The sequence below is a fragment of the Ciona intestinalis genome, chromosome 2 (genome assembly GCF_000224145.3).
Source record: "Ciona intestinalis chromosome 2, KH, whole genome shotgun sequence".
Lineage (NCBI taxonomy): Eukaryota > Metazoa > Chordata > Ascidiacea > Phlebobranchia > Cionidae > Ciona > Ciona intestinalis.
Window position 1 is genome coordinate 3,741,079 of NC_020167.2, and position 20,036 is coordinate 3,761,114.

General features: G+C 37.5%; 3 protein-coding genes and 1 long non-coding RNA gene across 6 annotated transcripts in view; 2 read left to right on the forward strand and 2 right to left on the reverse strand.

Annotated features, from left to right (window-relative positions):
• Positions 1-2,377, reverse strand: part of LOC100184269 (integrator complex subunit 9) — a 9,004-nt gene extending 6,627 nt beyond the window's left edge. The window contains exons 1-6 of one of the 2 annotated variants that reach the window (XM_002123185.3): positions 2,244-2,377; positions 1,767-1,894; positions 1,415-1,481; positions 1,066-1,128; positions 505-588; positions 197-252 (exon numbers count right to left, since the gene is read on the reverse strand). In XM_002123185.3, coding sequence (XP_002123221.1) covers positions 197-252; positions 505-588; positions 1,066-1,128; positions 1,415-1,481; positions 1,767-1,894; positions 2,244-2,252 — 407 coding nt within the window. In that variant the 5' untranslated portion in view covers positions 2,253-2,377. The remainder of the gene's footprint in view (positions 1-196; positions 253-504; positions 589-1,065; positions 1,129-1,414; positions 1,482-1,766; positions 1,895-2,243) is intronic. The other variant, XM_026840777.1, reaches the window with a different exon arrangement.
• Positions 2,378-4,482: 2,105 nt separating this feature from the next.
• LOC100180315 lies at positions 4,483-9,568 on the forward strand. Its single transcript, XM_026840780.1, has 7 exons — positions 4,483-4,746; positions 4,947-5,056; positions 5,954-6,123; positions 6,694-6,868; positions 7,202-7,410; positions 8,112-8,375; positions 8,610-9,568. The coding sequence occupies exons 1-7, from the start codon at positions 4,542-4,544 to the stop codon at positions 9,091-9,093; spliced, it is 1,617 nt and encodes a 538-aa protein (XP_026696581.1). The 5' UTR covers positions 4,483-4,541; the 3' UTR covers positions 9,094-9,568.
• An 80-nt stretch (positions 9,569-9,648) lies between these two features.
• Positions 9,649-13,032, forward strand: LOC104265401. Its single transcript, XR_717133.2, has 3 exons — positions 9,649-9,783; positions 10,206-10,399; positions 12,384-13,032. It is a non-coding gene; the product is annotated as an uncharacterized LOC104265401 (long non-coding RNA).
• On the reverse strand, positions 9,985-19,719 carry LOC100187467 (zinc transporter ZIP12). 2 transcript variants are annotated; one of them, XM_002123024.4, is made up of 14 exons: positions 18,490-19,719; positions 18,149-18,318; positions 17,926-18,058; positions 16,977-17,077; positions 13,565-13,739; positions 13,260-13,411; positions 12,647-12,827; positions 12,379-12,548; positions 12,073-12,216; positions 11,676-11,792; positions 11,395-11,443; positions 10,894-11,046; positions 10,589-10,776; positions 9,985-10,348 (listed from the first exon to the last, which is right to left on the reverse strand). In XM_002123024.4, the coding sequence occupies exons 1-14, from the start codon at positions 18,548-18,550 to the stop codon at positions 10,202-10,204; spliced, it is 1,941 nt and encodes a 646-aa protein (XP_002123060.1). In that variant the 5' UTR covers positions 18,551-19,719; the 3' UTR covers positions 9,985-10,201. The 2 variants fall into 2 exon arrangements, with proteins under 2 accessions (XP_002123060.1, XP_026696580.1); XM_026840779.1 differs by lacking the exon at positions 13,565-13,739 and having other exon boundaries at positions 13,260-13,388; positions 18,490-18,672.
• Positions 19,720-20,036: the final 317 nt, after the last annotated feature.

The following is a 20,036-nucleotide window of genomic DNA, read 5'->3' on the forward strand; positions in this document are numbered from 1 at the left end:
CAAGGACACATACGCCGATCAGTGGTAGTACCGCTGCCGAGCACCGAACCGGGGACACTTTGGTTTCGATGCAAGCGCCTAAACCACTGGGCCACGGCGCCGGACCTAGAGCAGAATACTACAAAGCTATTATGGATTCTCAAACTTTCAAAGCCAAACAAGCCACTTGTTATTGACTATACACAGCAAGCCTTACCTTCCAATTTGAATCGTTGGTTCTGTGGCATAAACTGTTCCTTTAAATCCGAAATACTGAAAACAGAGAACTGTTAGAATCCAAAAAACAAAATTGTATTTATAATATATTTTTGTGTCTTATGGCGTAATGTCAAAAATAGCTAGAGACCTTAGCTAGAGACCTTGATAATGTTGGCCTATAAAAGATTACAAAAAGACATTGAAATAACACGTCCAGAATAATAGCAGTGTATAATACACCTAACTGTGAAGTTGCCCACTACTGACACACAAAGTGATTTTAACTTTACATGACATAACAGTCACCTCTGTTATGTAAGGAAGGGCCATCATTGTGTTCGAGTTTGAAACCAAGATCACATCAATTGTTGAAATGTCAAGGAGATCAGTCTATAGAAATAATCATCATTTTATTTTTTTTTTTTTTACTTTGAGAATTGATCTTTTTTTTTACACAAACTTAAATCAATATTTCTAATTTAATGTGGGTGAGGTTCTTCAGCAAGGTTCGCAATGGGAGATGTTTGACCAAGTTTGCCCATTTTTTTATTATTAAAAGAAACTGATCACTCTACAAATGGTGATCAGGTAATAAATGGGATGTAACACTGAATATGTGTTTTAATATAACACAGAAGTTGTGTTTCATACACCTCTTAACATAAAGTCAAGCTTTTAACCCATATCTTCTGATATACAGGTAAGTCGTTCTAACCAGTGTTCAATGGCAAAAACTAAAAATCCTACAGCTTTCACCAATCATTAACATCCTGGCAACATTGCATTTATTAATTAATTCACATTCTTCTTATAAGTGTTAAACATGGTAAAGTGCATAATCTGTTCACATACGCCACTCCTACTTACTTCTGGCAGATTAAACTCAAGATCAGCGTCAACAAAAACCTTTCCGGCACATTCCTTGAGCTCCTGGTAAAACAAAACTCATATTTCTGTGGATATAATGTTTCCCATTTTACAGGGGCAGTTTTGATGTGCAAGGGTGCATTACAGCAGTTTACAAATTACTACTCTATGTTTGTTGAATTAAATGTAACTTGTTTATTTTAGCGTGGTCGGGCAATGACAATTGTTACAGTGGTGTTCTGTTGGGTGTTTCATACACCTAGTGTCTGCTTAAGACTTACTGTGTGAGTGATTATTTTATTGTCATTCTATGGTTGGCAATTGTCAAGCATAGATAATTAACAGTTACCTGCATTTGAACTAGGTTGCCACTCTCATCTTTTAGATGCCATTTCGGTAAATTCATTAAACGCGGTCTGTAAGTACAAGTAAGAAAGATAAATTAGTTTGTAAGCACTGTTGGGGTATAACGTGTCTTTTTATACACCAGACACATATGGTATGTAAGAATGTCCATACACCTCATGCTCACTGTCAAGTTATAACATGGGTTAATTCTTATACACCATACAAAATACACATATAGTCTATTCATTAATTTATATACCTCAATCTTACTGTTAATTATAACATGGCTGTATTCTTATACACCAGCTATAGTGTGTTCATTAATACCACACAGTATATTGCAACATACTTACTGATCAGTGATAGTCATCGGTAGGAAATGTTTAAGTGAAGTGAGATCCAATGAACAATCCATCATGATGGTGCATGATTTGAACTTCAACACAACACAAGGACTTGTGTCGTTTGCTGATAAGTTGTACTGTGAATGTAATTTAGTTTTAGTACTAAAATGGATTTTTTCTACTTTGTATAATCTATAACAGTGTCGGGGCAATATTACTACTACATCCCAGGTCTTTGGTGTGCCTCACTTAAGGCCCTTATAAATAAAAACTCCATGATTAAGTGTATAGAAACTGCCTCAGTGGGGTCTAGATAGTAGCATCGTGGTTGTTGAAGTAATAGGCTAATATTCCTACATTCCAGGTCTCCAGTGTGCCTCGGTGAAAAACTCACCCTTACAGAATCTATACCATTGACTCTTTGAGTGTTTATAAACTACCTCAGTTAGTGGTTGTAACGAGTATAAGTTATTCAAAACTATTTACCAGTTTCATAATGACGTTCTGTCGTAGAATGCCACAAAGTATGTCAACGAGTTGCCAATCTAATCCACAATCATGGTAAACTTAATAAAATATTTTTTTTGTTATGAAATTTGGTGTTTCGGTTTCGGGGAATTTTTCTTCGGGTTACCGTGTTTATAATAGACATCGTATAGATAGGATTAAACCGGGGAGCGTGGTATAAAAATAAATACTGCACTTTTGTGATGTCAAACGAAACCTAATAACCGCATCAGTGTTAACCAGACAGGTTTTATCACGCACAAAATTACAAACGTAGTAACTCGTAAGCGGGCACGAGGTGTATGAAATAGAACAATCGTGTTATACAGACTGTCGTTGCCGCGCGTGGATAAATACTTTACATTTACTCAAACTAAAGAGATTAAAACCAATCTCTTTGCTCAAACTTTCTTAATATGATTTCTCTCGGTTTCTTAATGATCAATAGTTTTAATTTCTTTGTCCAAACTCTACAAGTTTTCACAGGACGCTTACGGAAATTGCTCAAACCCAGTGAATGGTCAGCACTAATGGGTTGACCAAATTAACGCATTGGTTTATTTCGGGAACAACTTACGGCACGCGTAGCCCTAATCGTAACTCCCAATAACAAATACAAACATATTAAGTTGAACAAAACAACGCATGCCACCATAATTCCAATCCCTTCTCTTTATTTCGTTATTGGTGAGCGATGTCGCAAAAACTGGCATCGGAAAACAATAGGAAGTAAATGACGTCAATTTAGGCATAGGTCGGCACTGTACATTACAGTAACAATGTAAGTACTTGTTTATTTCATTACCACTATAATTATCCATTACTGCTAATTTAGTTATAGGGACGTTTCATTATAAAATGTTTGACAAACACCCACGACATGTATATATACGCCTTGCTGTGCGGATAACTACCGGTTTGTATGTTGCTGCAGAGACTAAATATACGCATTGTGTAACTCAAGGACCTCGTGTTGATAATATAAAACTTAACTGGTGAGAACGACGTCGACGGTAAACAGTTTAATAAACATTAATAATGCCGTAAATATGCAGTTTTGCAAGGTTAGTAATATTCAATTTATGTTTAGATATCAAAATACTGTTTCAACAAACAATAATAGTGTAAGGTAAAGTGTAAGAGATATGCTTTTGATGCGCCCCCGCCACAGCAGTATAATAGTTTGATGCCGACACGTCAATCTTTATGAACTTCAAGAGAATAACTTTCGTTTTTAAAGGTAATAATAAAACACTTGGTGATCAGGCGATGTTAGACGTAAATATCTATATGCACCCGATTGGTTTAAAGTACTGTATCGAACCATATAGCACATTTCAGTATACTACGATTGAATGCCATCAGCAGTTATAATGTTTAACAAACTTGAATTATTGTATTTGATTAAACCAGTTGTCAATTAATCGTTAACTCAGCTGTTTAATCGAAACATTTAATTTAAAATGTACAGTTCTGTGGGGTAAGACGGACACCTATATAGCACATCATATCCAAATATTGGAATCGTGTTTTAAACAATTAACAACGGTATACCAAAGTCGTGAGGAAATGGTTTTATATTTCTTTGAATGTTCTTTGTGTACTGTCAAATGGGACTAGAAAATAGAATAAAAAGGTGTCCCATCTTTTTCCACCCTACATAAATATATATTCCGGTTTGATCTTGGTCAAGAAGTATACGACATAGCCAAGATCGGAGAATTGAAAATTAATGATAGAATGAATGGCACATAATATAAAACTTATATGACAACTACGTGCCCAACAATGACGTTGTTCACCATGGTGATGTGACTGTATAGACAAAGTAGGCTAAATGTTAAACATTGTAAATTGATGTGAACTTTTTGTATAAAATCATAATAACAGACCGGAGTAAGTTCGCGATTAGTATTGGTTCTGTCAGGTAATGTTCGTGCCCATTTTCGCTGTCTTTTACGTATAGTCAATGTTAAACAAACCTGTAAGACAGAAAAAAAGCGAATCGTCGCTTGGAATATATGTTTGAATGAATCGCTGTTGTTTAGTGTTTGCATAAGAACAGCCCGTTTAACAATATAGTAAGATAGCTTTACAGAGTTCTTTTCTGGCGCCATAGTTGTTTTAGCATGGCAGTCAGTTATAGATCCCGTTATAGATCCCAACTTAATTATGAAATATTTATGGATTGTTTGAAACAGCAAGCCGCCATTTCCACAGTATTTCAAATAACGATTGGCGTGTTAACCTACTTGGTGACTTTGTATACTTCAGATTATGAGATGTATGGTTAATGTTAGAAGGTGTATACCATGGACGATACTAACTGCTGTTCTAAGCACGATCGCTTGCATCTTGTTATACTCTAAAAAACTGCAATGGACTGAATCAAGTTTATTGCTGTTTCAACACCAAAGAAGCTCAGGCGTAAAGTATGTTGTAAACGCTGGCTTCACTGTTAAAACCACAGCTACACAACATGGTATGTGTTCATTTGAACGTACATTGGTTGCTTGTATAAATGGTCTAAGGATCTATTAGCAGGACAATGATGGTTTAAAACTTAAAACATATAAGTATCACGATAATCCCAGCAATTCGAAGGATGAACAATAATATTTAAATCCTAAAGTAAACTTTCCTTCGTGTCGACATAATCAATATCTATTACATTGAATTTAGGCGTCGGCACTGTAACGACGGAAACTTCCAGCAGTGTGATAGATACGTTACGTTCTGATGTCGTACTGGTCACAAAAGTAACAAATATACTGGAACCAAAAACTCATGAGGTGAGAAGACTGTTGTGTCGCAAATGTTGTTTTTATTTGCCACTTTTATTTGTCGGAATTACAAATCGCGAAGTCAATTTAAATTCAATAGGCCTACTCTTCAAATTTCTCATAAATGTATTTTGTAGGACCCTTGTTTACTTGCTATGACTGCATATACAGCATATGGGCAAAGCTGACAGATTTGTGGTAAAGATAAATCGAAAACCATTTATTGAGATTATGGTTTTACAAGCTTACACTTGTAAAAAACTGCTTACATAGTGTTATGACTGGACTACAACAACAAGTCACCCTATTCACTAAGCCCACGTTTTATAAGAAGACCTGACAGATATAACGCATCGGTTGAGGAAAACACGTTAAACACGTATGTGCTACGTTGTGGGTATGAAGGCTTTGACTCCACAATCCACATATAAGGGCTTTAAGCCCCCCTTTTCAAGTCTCGTCGGTTTCTATGCCGTTGGACTGATTACAGTAATTTGCACGTTTTCCATTTCTCTTTCGATTCGCTTTTTACTGTACAAAGTTAGTTCTCGTTTAATCGTGTTGTTAAACGGTTGTGTAATTGTTTTATTGATAGTGCAAAGTGTTATTTCAGTCGGTGTACGTTTACAAGATGCGCGGTTTTCCTAAGTGGTTACACTGCATCAGTGTACGTTAACTCGTTGATCTGTCATTGCTGCTTTTATATGTTAGGACGTCTGTTTTTTATATTTGCTTTTATTCAAACGACATACGATTTTATGCAGTGGTTTTAGTTTAGAGCAGACTACGACAGACAAGCCCCGCGATTGTCCGTTCAGGCAACGTCCCGGAAAAAACACCTCAATCACGTAGCATGTAAACCTTTTACATAAAGGCATCTTTTAACGCGGTTAATTAATTCCATAGACCCAACAGAAGCGGGACTGTCCTTTGAAAATCTACCAGGACGTTACGAACATTAAACCACGCGTATCACTTGACCCAAACAAGTTTCTTCTTCCGTGGTTACTATGGGGACCTAATAATCAATTGGTTGGATTTCGGGAGTCAGTTTTTCTAGCAATCAAACTCAACAGGTAATGAATTCACTCTAAACTTTGTTGTTGAAATTTCATTGAGCTGAGTTACTACGTCCGTTACTCCCTTCTCATTGTATTTTGAGTTACACCCGAAAACGTGAATAGCGTGTTTTTAACGGTATTTCCAAAACCCGTTTTTTATGACTTTTAAAATCAAGGAAGTTTACAGAAGTAAGTGAAAACCTATGGACATATGGTAGGCTGGTGGAAAATGAGGCAACTTTTCATCCTATCCTCTCGTCCTAGAATAATATAGAGTACTGTGGGGAAAGGTGGGACAGCTTTAGCACATAATATCCAAATATCCTGATCGTGTTTTAAACAATTAACAATGGCCTGTGGGAGTCGTGAGGCTACGGTTTTGTAATTCTTTGAATGTTCTTTGTTTACTACCAAATGGGACGAGAAATTAGAACAAAAAGGTGTCCCATCTTCCCCCACTCCACTATATAGATTGTTGTTAATTGTTTAAAACACGAACAGGACACACGATAATAATGTTAAAAGTGTCTCATCTTACCCAACAAAACTGTGTTTAAAATTAAATAAAAATAAACAAGTCTACAGAACATTGGTGATACCACATTTTGCACCTCAATACAACGACCACGGTCGACAAGGACTGCGTGTGGTGTCAGCATTCAACAGGATTAATGTACCTGCTCTGGCAGGCTTCATATCAACCATTTCAATACAAGAGTTTCAAGAGAAATGCAATCGAAAGCTGGACGTTATATTCCAGGTTTTCGGTATTAGTTCAGATTATATCATTGGTGACTGGTAAATTTCCGCTTGGTCACTTTCCCATTCTCTGCTATTTAAAGTGTACAAAGTATTCTGTGATACCATTTTTAATGACTCTTTTGGAGTTAAATCTGTATCAGAATTTTCTTGTTAATTACTAAAACATTATAATTTGTAACCCGTACATATTTTCCTGTCGCCCATACCTTTGAGGAATTGGCAAGCTTTAAAATCCGGTGAGGTCCATTCGGTAGCAGCACCAAAGGTGTTGGACTTCGGACCATAGGATAGACGAACCCCTACATATACTAACACTAAACTTTTCGTATAGAACCGACCAAGGTGGTGTTTTGCGTTGAGGGAAGCAGAAGAACTTACTGGAGTCGATATTTTTGGGGTGAAATCGCCTCCAGGAGCAAGCGGAAGAGTTACATTTGACCGTAACCAGACTGGATGTGACATTCCAGACATTGCAACTTACCCGAGCACAGTAGTACACAACACAGTGCATGATTCAAAGAAGTTGGACAAAATATTTAAGTAAGCCATCTCCAGTTTGACTTTTTTGGCATTTTAAAATTTTCGCTGCCTAATTTAATAAACATTTAGTAGGGTGAGAGAAGATGGGACACCTTTAGCACATAATATATAAATATCCTGATCGTGTTTTAAACAACCAGCAACGGTCTATATAGGATTCGTAAGGATACGGTTTTATAATTGTTTGTATGTTCTTTGTTTACTATAAAATGGAACGAGAAAATAGAATCAAAAGGTGTCCCATCTTTCCCAGACCTCCTATACATATAGCACTGTGGGGAAGGAGGGATACTGGTAAGACCTGTTTTAAACAATTAGCAACGCTATTTTAAACTTCCGGGGCTACGGTTATATAATGTAAATATTGTTTGTTTGCTATACCCGATTGGACGAAAAATGAGAACGAAACACGTCTTATTTTATCCCACTCTTCCATAAGTGCAAAACAACACATTTCCATCAACATTGCTATGTTGGATTTGGTGTATTGGACAATTATATAGTAGGGTGGGGACACACGGGACACCTTTTCATTCCATTTGGTATAGACAAAGAACATTAAAAGAATTAGAAAACCGTATACTCACTCTCATAGACCGATGTAAATTGTTTAAAACACGATGAATTTTTGGATATTATGTGCTAAAGATGTCCCGTCTTCCCCATCCTACTATATGAAAACCCGCCTTATCCTGTTGTAGTTCGTCAGCAAAATGTGCCATGTTCCTGTACCCGTTCAAATCCTTATCGTTGCCGACAATGGGCGAACCGCTGCCTATCGAGTTACATAACGCTACCAAGGTCGAACAGATGACGTCATCGGAGAACATACACAGTGCAAAAGATGACGTCATACTTGCTGCGATAGAACACGTCACGACAAGGCCGGTGTATGTTGAGAAAATAGCCGAGAACTTTATTCGTGACATCATGAAAGTACATGATTTTGTAAGCGTTCATTGGAGGTGGGTATAGGTAGACATGTTTGTTATTTCCATATTTGTAACAACTATAGTAGGGTGGGGAAAGATGGGACACATTTTCATTTCATTTTCTTGTCTCATGTGTTAGTAAACAAAGAACAACTGTATCCTCACGAATTCAAAACACTGTTCTTAATTGTTTAAAATACGATTAGGATATATTATGTGCTAAAGGTGTCCCATCTCCCACCACCCCACTTTATTATTTTATTTCAGGTTTGATAAGGAGATGGTTGATACGATGTGCTCGTTGAACAGCAAAGATGTAATATGCAATGTAACTTTCACGCCTAATCACCTAGCCCATGCAATTCTTGCCATTCAAAGTCACATTTTCAGCACCCAACGTCTTCCAGTGTACATTGCAGCACCACCAACGCTGTCGCAGTTCATACAACAGGTTCGGGAGATTCTAGAAAATCGAACAGCAAACAACACAATGGGCACCGCCCATAAATTAGTATGGGATTTAAGCGATTTAAAGCAGTACACAAATGAAAACTATTCTCCCGAACTCTGCCCTGACATTCGGCCGACGCCAAACGATTTCCTTTCTCTCGCGGAGATGGAAATATGCTCAAGGAGTACTTCGTTTCTATTTTCTCGATTTTCTTCGTGGTCTGCAATGGTGCTGCATTCTAGACCAAAAAAGTCTTTCCCTTACGATCGATCAGCTTTTGATCTTTCCGTATCACCGTGATAATGTAATACCTTGACTGCGTGCCTGCGACACTCAACTACAAACTAACGTGTCCAGGCCGTTGTACAACAACACTTAAAAACAATACCATTGTCTATCTAACATTTTCTCTGTAACAATTCTGTTATCGCAAGATAAACGTAAATATGTTTAGTTAACTTCAAGTTAAAACTTACTTTGTTACTTTTTATTTACCGTTATTCGTAATGTGAGTTCAATGAAGCGTGTATTGGTGTTCATGCGTTTACAGTTTATGTCTCCTTTAAGCAATCAGCGCTGCCCGCATTACTCGGGTTTGGCTTTCTTCTTTCCTTTCCTATGTCCTTTAGTTGCAGTTGCATTGACTTTAAGTTTAGTATGCACGTTTAGTTTTACAGTCAGCATTTATAAATCCGCTTGAAGTTTATGGTTTTTCACCTAGTATTCTTCATATTAAGATGTATAGTGGGGTGGGGGAAGATGGGAAATATTTAGCACAAAGTATATAAATATCCTGATCGTGTTTTAAACAATTAACAATGGTCTACGAAAGTCGCGAGGATAAGGTTTTATAACTCTTTGAATGTTCTTTGTTTACTACCAAAATGTACGAGAAAATAGAATGAAAATGTGTCCCATCTTCCCCCACCCTACTATATAAGTTATTTAAAATCCTAATGATGGCATCACGTTAATAGCCGCAAACAGTTTGTAAGTACTTTGTTGTTCTTTTAAAGTTGCGTTATTTAATCGTTCCTTTTTGCTATACAGAAAACCACCCGTTGACTAATACGGAAACAATACAATACGAATATTTGCCATAGAAGCTTGGCGGTTATAATGGCCTGCTTATAATATTTTGATACTCAATATATTTCTTGGTAACTTTTTTCCGTTAAAAATACCAAACACTTTATTTTTACAAATGTTTAATTATGTATATTTTAGTAAACAAGGCTACGTATGGTATAGTATCTCTCAGAAGAATATATATTTCTACCAAAAACACAATTAAACTTTCTTAACACACACTTTTAGCTGATTTAGTAAAAAGGCTACGTATATTAACACTCAAAAGTATATATGTTTTTACAAAAAAGCGCAATTAAACTTTGTAAATCACACTTTTTTAGCTTGAAGGATTAATCGAGTTAACAAGTTGTTCCTCATAAAGTGCTATGAGGAAGAGAATCACCCACCCAAGGATCATTCCAAAGTTTTGAATACAAAACATAATGACCGGCTTATTGCTTCGTACCTCGGTCATCTCGTGCAGCTGCAGAATGTAATAAATTCATATATTGGATCAACAAACTGATAAGATCATGTAAGTAACCTTGTGCTGTTTTTAGTTTTTGCATAAGAAAAATGTGGTAGGGTGGGGTAAAATGGGTCACTTTTAGTGAGGATACGATTTTAGAATTGTTTCAATGTTCTTTGTTTACTACCAATTAAAACAAAAAAAAAGAATAAAAAGATGTCCCATCTTTTCCCACCATACTATATAACAACTTACAATGTCGACCAATGACACATAGAGAAACATTCCCGCTACGACAGCGAGAAGCCATTGTCTGACCGCCGTGTCATCCGATAGAACAAGTCCTATGTAAAGCCCAACAAAGCACCAACAGGCCGAGAAAAAGTTAAGAAACAATGCTTTCCATTTTGGCAACCCGTTGTTGATGTAAATGGCAAAGTCAGCTGAAAGCGGTAAACTGTTAGTTAAGGTTTAAGCAAGATAAAAAAAACTTCAGTAACTAGCTTATTTTACTAAACACAGAATATCAGTTAACGGATAAAAAGTTAAGTAAGTATTACCAAATTCGTGTGGCAGTTCATGGCAGAAAATTGCAAGTGAAGTTCCAATGCCGGTTACCCAATTCACACCAAAGGCAGCTCCGATAGCAATACCGTCACCGAAGTTGTGGAAGGAATCACCCAGGAGGATCATGAGGCTCACCGAGTTAATACCTGGATATTTGCATGAGATAACTTTAGAGTATGAAATAAACGTTACAATGCTTTAATATTCATTGCAGCGGATGAAATAAATATTGGTCAAAGGTATTGACACTAACACGATTGTGTTGTTCGGTTTGTAAAGGAGCTATAATTTCATAAACTTTAGCGTGACTGGCCAAAAAAGTAGTATAGTAGGATGGGGGAAGATGGGACCCTTTTTTCATTCTATTTTTCCGTCCCATTTGGCAGTAAGCAAAAAACGTTCAATGAATATGAAACTGTATCCTTACGACTCCCATAGATGGTTGTTAGTTGTTTAAAACACAGTCAGGATAAGGCATTACCTAATGGACTTACCACAGAAAATTGGTTTGCTTTCTATCATTGACTCCGTATCATAAGAAGCCTGTAAAACAATTGAAATGTTCAACTTACTCTTGGTATATTTCTTTTTAAATTTCTAAATTTAAATTTCTTTTTTAAAAAAATAAAAGTATAATTATTTTAATCAGTCTAGACGTTTGTCTCAAAGGGTCGTGTTGTTTGTCATGAACGATTTCATTTTTGTCTCAAAAGGTCGTGTTGTTTTTCATGAAAGATTTCAAAGGGTTAATAAATTTAAGTCAGGTTTTACTTACAGTATCTGTTTGGTTTGCTTGGTCGCTTGTTGATGAATTTAACTGATGGATATTGTGGCTGTGTCCATGTTTGTTGGAAGTCGCTTCCATGTCAAAGTCAGGACCCCTTTCTTTTTGCTGGATGGAAAAAATAAAATAAAATATGAAGGAGCAGATAGTTACTTGCTTTGGTGAAAGACTTGAAAGTTTATCGACTTCAGTCAATGTACAATAAATTTTCAGACGTAGATTACATGCGGTGACCAGGACAATACTTGGGGTATATCGTATATGTTAATCATGGCCTACTAAAGATATCTTTAGTAGGCCATGTGTTAATCTGGCGACAATATACTCGTGCCGCTTATAGTTTTTATTAAAATTATTCTTGGTCGTCGGTAAACAACAGAACACTTACCAGACGTTGCAGTCGCACGACCTTTATTATGTTTTCAAACAAATAAAGTAAATACAGCCCTGCAATGACGACCACCAACTTGTATAAATAGGTGTAGTCATCGGTATGATCTTCTCCAGGTGTATGTGCGTGGATCCCAAGCACCTGTGACGTCATCAAGAGGCATGTTATGTTGTGTATGTAAAAATAACAAAAATCAACGGCTGACTAATCTCACCGACAGAGACGCAAGCTTGTGCGTCACTAATCAAACGGATTAGCCTCCATTTCGTAAACGTCACGCAATACTAACTTTAGGACGCTTACCTCAGGAATGATGTGGAGAATTGCATCACCAGAGAGCGTCCCCACTCCGAGTGCCACAAAGAATTGTGTAATCATTTTGAACACTGGTGAATTGAGGGTTGGGAACGTGAGGATGCCTACGAACGCTAACATGCTGATGACGACCACAGCCGCTGTACCGTAACCGAATTCTGAAATGGAGTTCAGTTTTAGCTCATGTTGCATTACAAATGAACACATTTAAACAACAATTTGCTTTTCTAATAAAGTATGCGGTGAAAACACATACTTTGCGCTTGTGTGTAATTGCTGCTTGTGGCTGCAGGTGTTGTGGTGTTGTCGGTAGCATTAACGAGACATGACGCGGAGGCGACTTGCTGCAGGAGACTTGGTGATACGCTCAGCATCTCGCTGCGTGTCATGTTGGTGGTGTAGCCATAAATGTTCTTCAGCTGATCTCTGGTGTAACACTGCGAGAAAAAATTGAGTCACAGACAACAGTACGAAGTAGGCATGACACATAATGTAACTTGTGTTTATTTTTCTTAAATGTACCACCAACTGCTTATCACTTGTAGTGGATTTTTTGGGGGTCGCCGTGTAGTTACCTGGTCAGTTGTATGTATTGTAATTGTAAACCAACAACACAGCATTCCAATAAACTACAGAAACAAATATGTTTTTACAATTGAAGAGCTCTTACGTAAGATACTTTGCGCGATTCGTATGAAAGGCTGTGATAGCGCGACGATACCTTGTAGCAGGTCTGTAGTTCTTGTAGCGGAACGAAAATAAATTTATAAATCTTATACCCTGACGTAGGTCCGAACAAGTTGAAAATTAATTTTTGTTGTTGACGATAATTTGTTAGATAGATAAAAGCGAACACGAACATAATTTACCCTTTTTTCGTGATCATGTTCGTCAGTTTCCCTCTTTCGTCTGTGGTTGTGACCATCATGCCCGGTGTCGGTCGCAGGCTCAATCGGCGTGACGGACCCACCGGTGCTGTATGTTTGTCCAACCTGAAGCTTAGCAAGCAAAGCAGAAAACGCTGTAAACATATTGGAAATGTCATTAAAACTTTATGAGCATGAATCGATGTCAAAGCTGCAGGGCTGTTAGGCCCTTAACGTAGAGAATGGTCTAGGTTTTGCAATTTTTACGTTCGTATATACGAATTCTAAAAAAAGGTTTTACAAGTGACCTGCATCAGAAACAACGTCTCCTTCCACTCCCAAGCTTTCAAACAGCTCGTCTTCCATTTCGGATGGAGTTGGCAGGATACATTGGCCTTCGTATAAGTTCGCCAGTAGTTTATAATTAACATCTTCCGTGTGTTCGGTACAGTTGGTTCCAATTACTGTCGCGTAGTTGAAGCACTGTAAAACATTGCGCAAGAGTTAAAAACTCATTATAAAACCCAATACACATATTCCGCGCGATTGTATAGAAGTTAAACATTGCGACGGCAGCTCGTGTTTGGTGTTTTATTGTTTCTACAATCAAACGCTTGTACTGTTAAGAGGTTTTCAATTCGGGCTACGAGAACAATATACTTCAAACCTTTCAGCTTTTCGTCGACCAAAGAATTTTTGTGAAACACTGCAATACCCTGTTCCGTGGTTAAAGGTTATCTGGTCGCACTGTTCATAAAGGTTACTCGGTCGCACTGGCGTATTAAGTTCGGTCGCACTGGCGTATTAGGTTTACAAAAGCGGGCGGCGTACAAACGACATACAAACGAAATACAACTTTCATAAAAAAATTCCACTGTCTGTCGGCCGGTCAGGGTTTCGGTGACGTTTTTTGAAAAATTGGTCGTGTTTAATATTAGAAAAACAACAATCAGGTCTGTTTTTCTAATTTTAAATTAACTTTATTACCGCCATTTTTGAAATTTCTCCATTAAAACTGTGTTACATTATATATGTTCAAAAATGTAGAAAACCATATTGTTTTAGTCATATACTGCATAGTGAACTCAATCGTTTTGTCATAATGCTGTTGACATGTTGATTTGTTGTTGTTTTGATACAAAGCGTGTTCTGTTTATTACCTCACGCGGTACGACACATCGCACTACTTTGTTGTGAGGTCATTCGTACACGTTTAGTCAAAAAGGCAATCGTATTGCTAATTTGTTACCATGCGTAAACAGGAAAAAGGTAACCCAAACTTAACTACTGTTTATGGCAGAGTACATACGCTTAGGTACAAATGACGAAGTATTTCTCCCAAATGTGACTTTTAATTGGTAAATGAAAGGAAACGACCGAACAGTTTCAGAGCACATCGTAATACAACGCATTTCTTCGACTCACTGACTCTGTGAATCATTTGTTCTACACCAATATAGAATCTGCTCAGGATGTTTGGACCGCACCATCACGAGTTTGCATTAGTTCAAACTGTTTGAGATTCAGCATTGTTAAGAAACAATCGGAACTTAAAGTCTTGGCTTTTCAAGTCGTCTTTAGTTGAGCAGTCTTTCTTAGATTAATAAACAGTCACAACAGAAGTTTTCACTTTGTTCTAGTTATGTCTAATGGAACTTGGCAGACGGAAGGTTCTGGGATAGGTGAACAGCATCGCCTCCGGTACAGGTTTTGGTTGGCCGATACGGTAATCATATCTTGCTTGACCGCAGCTGCAACGTACGTGATTCTGGCCTTGGTATATTACGAAATAAAACGACGAAGAACCAGGAGTGACCGTCGCACATCCACACATAAAAAGGAGGAGAAATACGCAGCTGCAACCCGCATGCTATGCATCGCTGTAGCTTTGTTTTCTGTAGTGTATAACCTGCTAAAACTAGCCGCTCTTGACGTTGAGAAAACGTCGTATTACCGTAATGAAACAACACCGGCCGACCAATCTGTGTGTAATGTGTTACCTAGACTGAAAGATTCCTTGCTCATTCTCGCTACCGGAATGGCGTTTTTGTTTCTATGGACACGACAGCGGGTGTTTTATATCAGCCCATCACTGCGACTGCTGAACAATACAACTGTAAAGGTGTTGAGTTTTTTCCTGCTGATATTGTGGTTCTTATTTTCTTTACCCGCAGCAGCTGTACTCGCCACGTTGGTCCGCTATAAACACCACACACCAGGTGGATGCACAGTGGATATAGCCTCAGCTTTGGTTTACAAAACGCTGATCATAACTTGGGTCTGCGCATGCGCAGTTATGCAAATTGGTCTGCTCGGGTTATTTTTACGCCCAATACTGAAGCGTACTTCTATCAAAGGCTACACTACATTCAAGAAAAATCCACTTTCTTGTTCGTCAAAAGCGTATCTTCGTGTTTTCCGGCGAGTGAAACGCGCTGTCTTCCTAACTACCCTTTGCTTACTTTCAGATACAATGGCAGCCATATTGGTAATTGTGTTGTACCGTCAGACAGGTAGCAGCTTTGGATCTTTGTACAGCATCAGTCTCACTGTAAACCTCATCAGTACAGTCGGTTGCTATGACAACTGGAAACACATGATCTGGCCATGGTTCGACAGCTCCACCGTCACGGTAGAAACACACGGATTGTCTGTTCATGCAAGTCAAGATCACACCAAAGATTCCAATTAACTAAAGTTCAAACCGCCAGAGCGTAATTTCCCTGAAGATTGGTGAGAATCGTGATGCGCATTAACATTTAAGCTTGTTTTTCACAAGTGATGCGTATTGGTTGTGTTTTAAGGTCCATAAAACTATCACAAGCAGCCTAGTATTCCAAAATAGCCAACGTGAAAACTGTCTATGCTGCAGAACTTTTGTAATGTTTTGTAAATTTTAAACATTACAACAATGTTTTTTTCTATGGTTTATATTTTTAATGTTTATTTTTGGCAATGCATATTTTTATTTCGCATATGAAGTATAATGTTTTACACTGAAGGAAAAGTTAAGTTATGAAATATTGTAGGCTATATACAAGGATACAGCAGTTGTGGCTTTTTTCTCCTTTTTTGAACACGAGTTTAGTCTGTGGTTTTTATTAATATAACTTTGCAAATTTATTATTGACGTTGCAATTCTATTTTAGACGTTCTATTTTAACAGCAGTGTCACTTTTAAAGTATGTAGGAATTTATGTGGTTAATTTACATTAAGGAGATTAAGCAGCGCTTAATTTGTTTGCATTTGATAATAAATTATACGCTTATTTCTGAGAGCTTTCTCGTTACAACGCGAACGTTATATTTGTTTACGCCCTTGGGTTGCAGTCACGATAACAACTAAAATTATAAAAGTCATTAGTCTTGTTTGACTTCTGAACACAATTAATCAATTTTCACACATTTTAACATACAAGAACGAAACTAACTTTTTCTGTTTTACGCGTTTAATTTGGAGCCATTATTTCTAATGAACAGTGCTGACAATGCACAGCGATAAATATAGTTTAGTGTGGGGAAAGATGGTATGTACCATTTTATTTTATTGTCCCATTTGGTAGTAAAATAGGATTATTTACAGAACTATATAACTGTACCGTGACGATTTATCCGTATCCTAACGAAAAAACAACGTTAGATCACGATTAGGAAATATGGATTGTATACGCTAACGGTATCCATCTTACCCAATAGTTTTACATATTTATTCCATCTTACCTGGGTGTTGTTTTCGTTTCTGTGATATCTTGGAGAAGTGGCGCGGATGGTGGTTATTACGTCAGGACCACAAAGTGTACTGCCGACCAACGCATTTGTATCTGTACAGAAAAGTGATTACAGCTTTTAGAATTTGATAAACCAAGTCTGTAGAAAGCTATAATCAGTGTTTCGCACATTAGTTAATTGTAATATTAGGTTATATTAATATTCTTATCATTGGTGCTTAATAAAATAGGAGGTAGCACTAACAAAAATCAAACCTAAATTGAAAAAGACTGCAGAAAACAAAGCTTTTAAAACTTTTTTTGCGGTTTAATGCGTCCAAATATATTGCAAAAAACACACATGACGTATAGATTCAGCAAAAGTGTGGTCGTGGAACGAAATACTAAAAAAGATAAAAACGGCCAATGAAAATGTGTAAACAACAGATCCGCAACACTATTTATAGAAAGAAACAACCGCAGTTACAAATTAAGTCGTGATTCACTGTTGCGATTTATAGGAACAGAGGGCATAACCGAAAATTCCAGCACGATGAAAAGGGAAGGAATTTCATGGAAACAATCATTTAAATTGTCCTTCAACGTCATGTTTCGTCACATGCAAGTAGAAGCAACTTTCGGTGTTGCGGCTAAGATCTAATTATAAAGTTAACCACAGAAATTGTTGTTATTTACGAAAGTGCTCATGACGTTACATTGCAAACCATCACGCGTATATGGCAAGGCGAAAGGAATAGTGGCCGAATTTATGCAAGTTTTTTGTATAATAAAATCATGAAATACTTTACTGTGTGTGATGTTTGGTCTGCACACAAAGTGTTTTAACTTAACAGAACTAAAAGAACTGCTGGTCAAAATTATACCTTCTCAGTACATTTATAGTCGGACCTTAGAATTAGCGCGAATGAACACAGTAATATGTCGTACATATACCAACTTACTGATTCCAGTACAAGTATCGTTTGCAAGCATGGTCATTATGAGAGCCGCGGGCGCAGCGAAAGATTCCTCAGTAAATTGGGTGACGTTGGAACCGATGTTTAGAAGGGAACTGACCGTTTCATACTTCAGGCACTGTATAAAATATTACTATTGTAGCACAAACGTATGTTTTGGTCATGTTTAATCAAGTTTAAACTTTTCCGCCCCCGGCATTCTACTTACTGTACTGCAAGTTTGACCAGCCTCGCATTCGACTCTTGTCTTGAGCATTTCAAGCAGGTTAGTGATGGCCGGTACATCAATGAAGTCTTCCGATGCAGAGCCGGTGATTTCAGCCAGATGGTTAAAAGAAGATTCTTCCTCATGATGATCGTGGTCTTGATCAACCAGAACTTAAAAATAATTTGCCGTTATGAAACACGTGCTGGACGTGGTGCAGTGGTAAACAATATTCAAAACGTTTATAGACGACAAAACTTTCATCTTTTCCACATTGCAGAAACCGATTATAATAATAAGCGTGTCATTATATACTGATGGAATATATTATCTGACAAACTTACTCTGGGCGCATGCGACAGCGACGATAAGCAGAACAGCTTGAAGCGTAATAAATTTCTTCATGACCGACAGAGAGCAAACAGTTGGCCTTGAACTGCAGGTTAAACACACAAAAAGATTTCTAGGAAAATAGAAAAGAATTTACAATTGATATCAAATCGTTTACCGCCCGCAGATTTCGAAATGGGCCTAATACGTAGAGCAACTATAATAAAAGGATTTCGCTTTACTTTAGTTGTTCGAACTAGTTTAGGTCGAATGACTAACTGTTTTTGACGCTTAACATCGACGAATACAAGCTGTACACTAATAGCGGTATAGTCCACCAAACATATGATGCAATAACCGACGATTTGCATGTAACAAAAGAGATATCATTATTTCACTGATAACCAAAATACCTGCGACAATCTATCATATATGCTGTAACACTCTTTATTAAAACTGGTATTGTCAAGTGGGCTTATAGCGATACCACTACGTTATAATAAGCAGACAGACAACACTTCTGACTCAAACCATGCCTGATTTTCATTTTGTTTAAGAAAACACGTCTTTCCACCACACTGTTTTGTCTAAGGAAAAAAGACTGAAGAATCCACTGCCTGACAAGGTTATTCGTTAAACTCTGTTTTCGTTAAACCAAACTTCAACCGCTGATAATAAAAGCACTTCGAAATTTCCGATGTTATGCCGCGATTCAGCGCTGATTAATAAGCAAAACTTTTTCGTATACTTCACTTTTTCTCGCTCCCTGCCAGAAGCGAACTTGCGAAACTAATGCTGCTGGTTTGGCATAACTGCTTTTGTGTCGAATCGCGCTTGCCGCTCAGACGATGACGAAACCCTTTTTCGCTCCGCGCTCTGTCCTTATTTGAACAAAGAAACAAAGAAAGAAGGGATCCGCTTGGCTTGACGGCGGCGCATGAGGCTTCGTGTTTGAGTGTCGCAATACTTTTGCCATGGCTACCTTGGGTTAATAAGTGCTACATCAGCAAAGATTCGATGTTATAAATTATTCGTCCCAGTATTCATTCTCAAACATCAGCGGCTAAAGTCCACAACATCAATCTAAGGTATGTTAGACAGTTTGCCCCACTGTATAAAGTTGAATCCAATATATCTGTATAAAAGTGAATCCTCGCCCCTTTTTATAAGGATCACCTTACAAGCGCACTGTTACCAACGTTGCTATTATTTTAAACTGTTAAGCTTCGGCTGTATCCAACAAAATAGCTGAACCTTCAATATCAATTTCTATCTTGCGATACACCGAAACTTGTCCGCTTTTTGTACCGGAAATGCGTAAATGCTAACGGAACAACAAATTCCCCTAAAGTTATGCTGCCTTTTAAGCGTGACTCTACCGCTCTAAGTTTAATACTATGACATAACTTGCTACGTGCGTATATGTTGCGTCGTATAACGACTTCCTGTAGTTATTGACGCAAATTCACTGGTAAGGTATATATTTGTCGGCTCCCCACTTAAAAAATCTTTTAACAGATTAACTGAGTATGTTTCAAACAACTATGCGCTCACCTGTCCA

Coding starts and splice junctions, on each gene's coding strand:
- LOC100180315 (XM_026840780.1), top strand. CDS start 4,542: ATGAGATGTATGGTTAATGTTAGAAGGTGTATACCATGGACGATACTA. Junction 6,124..6,693: donor CTAGCAATCAAACTCAACAG/GTAATGAATTCA, acceptor ACAAGTCTACAG/AACATTGGTGATACCACATT. Junction 7,411..8,111: donor AAGTTGGACAAAATATTTAA/GTAAGCCATCTC, acceptor ATCCTGTTGTAG/TTCGTCAGCAAAATGTGCCA.
- LOC100187467 (XM_002123024.4), bottom strand. CDS start 18,550: ATGAAGAAATTTATTACGCTTCAAGCTGTTCTGCTTATCGTCGCTGTC. Junction 12,828..13,259: donor AACATGATCACGAAAAAAGG/GTAAATTATGTT, acceptor TTTTTCTCGCAG/TGTTACACCAGAGATCAGCT. Junction 12,217..12,378: donor TTCTCCACATCATTCCTGAG/GTAAGCGTCCTA, acceptor ATGACGTCACAG/GTGCTTGGGATCCACGCACA.